This window comes from Temnothorax curvispinosus, unplaced genomic scaffold, assembly GCF_003070985.1.
Source record: "Temnothorax curvispinosus isolate PA1 unplaced genomic scaffold, ASM307098v1 QBEX01012402.1, whole genome shotgun sequence".
NCBI lineage: Eukaryota > Metazoa > Arthropoda > Insecta > Hymenoptera > Formicidae > Temnothorax > Temnothorax curvispinosus.
In genome coordinates this window covers 1-3,495 of record NW_020222182.1, presented here as the reverse complement: position 1 = coordinate 3,495, position 3,495 = coordinate 1, and the positions used below count along the sequence as shown (strand labels likewise).

At 57.7% G+C, this 3,495-nt stretch overlaps 1 protein-coding gene across 1 annotated transcript; it reads right to left on the bottom strand.

The window, feature by feature from the left end:
• Nucleotides 1-131: 131 nt before the first annotated feature.
• On the bottom strand, nt 132-3,359 carry LOC112462412 (the record flags this gene model as incomplete). The annotated part of the gene is made up of 1 exon (XM_025028158.1): nt 132-3,359. A coding segment is annotated over exon 1 (3,228 nt), but the record flags the coding sequence as incomplete, so codon positions are not given.
• Between the last annotated feature and the right edge of the window lie 136 nt (nt 3,360-3,495).

Genomic DNA, 3,495 nt, shown 5'->3' with positions numbered 1-3,495 from the left:
CCTTGCCACCAGAGTTGGTGGTCGAGCAGCTCTTGTGGAGAAAGTCCTCGCGAGGCACAATCCGCCGGATTATCTCGTCCTGAGACGTGGTGCCACTGTGCGTTAGGTAGCGAGGTTTGGATCTCGCTCACTCGGTTAGCCACGTACGTCTTCCAATTGGCGGGATGGCCGCGAATCCAGCCCAACACCACCTTGGCATCGGTCCAGCAATAAAGCGGTGCTTCCCTCGCCTCGAGAGTGAGCTGAACGGGAGCTGCCAGCTGAACTAGGAGCTTGGCAGCGCTTAACTCGAGCCTCGGTAGCGTCACCTGCTTCAAGGGAGCGACTTTGGTTTTGGCGGCCACCATTCTGACTTCGACCCTCCCGCTCTCGTCTTCGGTCCGCACGTAAATAACGGCGGCGTAAGCTCGTTCCGAGGCGTCCGAAAAGCCGTGGATTTCAATCCGGCGTCCCAGCGGGTCAAACAGCCGCGCCGTAAGCGAGAGCGCCGCTCGCCTCGAGAACGTCTCGACTCGAGGTAGCCGAATAGCAAAGGCGAAGCAGTCGTCCCGAGGATGCCAGCGCAGGCCCAGGGTGAGGTGGCTCTCGCCGGGTTGCCAGCCCCGGGGTTCCTGCTGTAGTCGGTCTTCCACGGGTAGATCCTCGAGCAGCGCGTCCTCGTTTGCAGACCATTTTTTGAGCGGGAAGCCGCCCGCCGTACAGATCTGCACGAGTTGTCGTTGGATGGCCTTGGCTGCCGGAATAGTAGCCGCCCCCGACAAGACGTCGTCCATGTACGTCTCGTCCTCCAAGACGGCCGCGCCGAGCGGCCACTTCTCTCGCTCGTCGGCGGCTAGCTGACGCAGCGATTGAATGGCTAAGTAGGGAGAGCACGTCAGGCCGTAGGTGATCGTATTTAGCCAGTGATCCTGGATCTCCTCGCTAGGATCGTTCCGCCACACGATGATCTGCATGTCCCTGTCTTCCGGATCCACCACGATCTGTCGGTACATTTTCTCAATGTCGGTAGCGAAGACAAACCGATGTCGACGCCACTTTATGATAAGAATTATTAGCGGCGGCAACAGATTAGGACCGACCATTAAATGCTGGTTGAGGGACTCTCCGGAGGGAACGGTGGTCGACCCGTTGAAGACGACCCTCAATTTCGTTGTGGTGCTCGATTCTCGCATCACGCCGTGGTGCGGAAGGTAGCAACGCGGTTTGTCGTTCCCGTTCGCGTTCGGAGGAATCGGCGTCATGTGCCCCAGCTCGGTATACTGACGCATGAAATCGCGGTATAACGCATGGAAGGAGGCGTCCCGCGCGAATCTTCCTTCCATGTGCTTTAACACCCGCACTGCTACGCGACGCGTGTCCGAGACATCCGGCAACGGACTTTTTACGGGAAGACGCACGACGTACCGACCGGAGGCATTGCGTCTATGCGTGCGAGCGAAATGCTCCGCGCACTCCCGATCTTCTTGGCTGAGAATCACGCTAGACGTAGACGGAATTTCGTCCTGCTCCCAGAAACGGCGAACCATGTCCGCTAGATCCTCTTCGACCCGGCATTGGAAGGCCTGTGCCGAATGGCCAGAGCTCAATTCCCCGACGGAGCCCGAGATTATCCAGCCCAGCGTCGTATTCTGGGCGACTGGCTCGCCATTGCCACCCCGACGGAGCCCTTGTCGGAGGATGGCGGCGTAGACGTCGGCTCCGAGTAGCACGTCTATAGCATCGGACGCGGAGTAGTCCGGATCTGCTAGACTCAGGCCACGAATGTGCGCCCAGGACATCGCGACGGCTGAGGTTCCACTCGCGTAAGCAGAGAGACGAGGGAGAATAATGGCCGAAATCGCCATTGCTGCTCCACCCGACCGCGGCGACATTGACAGCGAGACACGGCCTCGCGCCGTGCAAGTCTTTTGTCCGCCGATCCCGAAAACCGAAATCGACACGGGCAATCGCGGAAGTTTCAATTGCTGCGCGAGTCTTTCGGAAATCATCGAAATCTCTGATCCCTGGTCAACTAAAGCGCGCGCGGAATGCCAGGCGCCGAAATGATCGGCGACGCGAACGCGAGCGGTGGCGAGGAGCACGGCCACCGGCTTAACAGGAGCTCCGCGTACCACATGCGACGTCTTCGCGATCTCGGTTTCGCGGCACGCGTCGTGGATCGAAGAATGGTGACGGGCATCGCACGCCGAGCAGTTTTTCTTCACGACGCACTCGCTCACCTTGTGTCGACCGAGACAATTGAAACATAGGCTCTTTTCTTCGACGAACTGCCGTCGCTCTTGAGCCGTCTTCTTTTTATATTCGTCGCAGAACATTAAAATGTGCTCCTTAGTACAGAGCGGGCAGCGGCCACGCTTGCCCTCGGATTTACCCCCCTGTTTACTCGCGAGATGACTCCGAGCCGATTTCGCCGTTCCGTTTCCCGACTTATTCGCGGCACTGTCCACTCTAACGGGTAGCATCGATTCCAACGCGTGCAAGCGGCGGTCGAGAAATTGTTCCAGTTCGAAATACGTCGGCGGCTCGTTGGTCTCACTAATTAAGGTCTCCCACTCGCGACGCGAACGCGGATCGAGGAGTTCGACAGCGAGGTACACGAACAAATCCTCGGAGCGACTCACGGGTCGGCCGATCCCGTCCAGCGAACTGACGGTTGCCTTCACGCCGTGGAATATCTTTCGCAATTCGACCGCGGACTCGCTCTTCATTTTCGGTAGGGAGACGAAATTCGCGAGATATGCGCGCACTAGCAAGCGTTTATTCTCGTAATACGAACTAAGCAGGTTCCACGCGCGTTCGTAATTCTCACCGGTCGTAGTCACGTTCCGAATAAGCAATTCAGCCTCACCTTTTAGGCAGCTCTTTAAATAATGTAGCTTTTCTACCTGCGTCGCCGCCGTGTCCTTGCCGACGATGGACAGGAACAGGTCCCGGAACGCTGGCCAGTCCTCGTACTTCCCGGTGAACTCAGGCAGCTGAATGCGAGGCAGCGCGGTGCGAGACGTCACCGTCGCCGTCTCTTGACCGGCCGTCGAGGATGCGGCGTCTTCCTTCGCCTTCAAGGACCGTACGAGGTCCAGGAAGATGCCCTTCTGATGTAGATACGCTTCCTCGGCGAGAGCGAACACGCTTTGCTTGACGTAGTCAAGCTCCTTAATTCTTTCCCAGGGCGTGTCGAATATCGACTCATGCTGGGCTTCGAATTTAGCCCAGTTTGACTCCAGTCCTTGGAGACGAGCCTCAGCCACTCCCAGGGTGACCTTGGTAGTTCCCGCCTTTTTCAAGTTCTCGTAAGCACGCGAAATGCGGCCGTGCAGCTCGGTTTGCGAGCGAATCAGAGTTTCGGTGTCGATAGGCATTGTTCTTCGGCGGTCACTCGAAGCACGAGAAGCTCACCGTAATTCCCACTCACACACTTCGCGGATACCGGTCACGGAAATCCGGCTCGAAGGACCAAAAAATGTGCGCGAATGGGCTTAGGATTTAGAGTTCAAA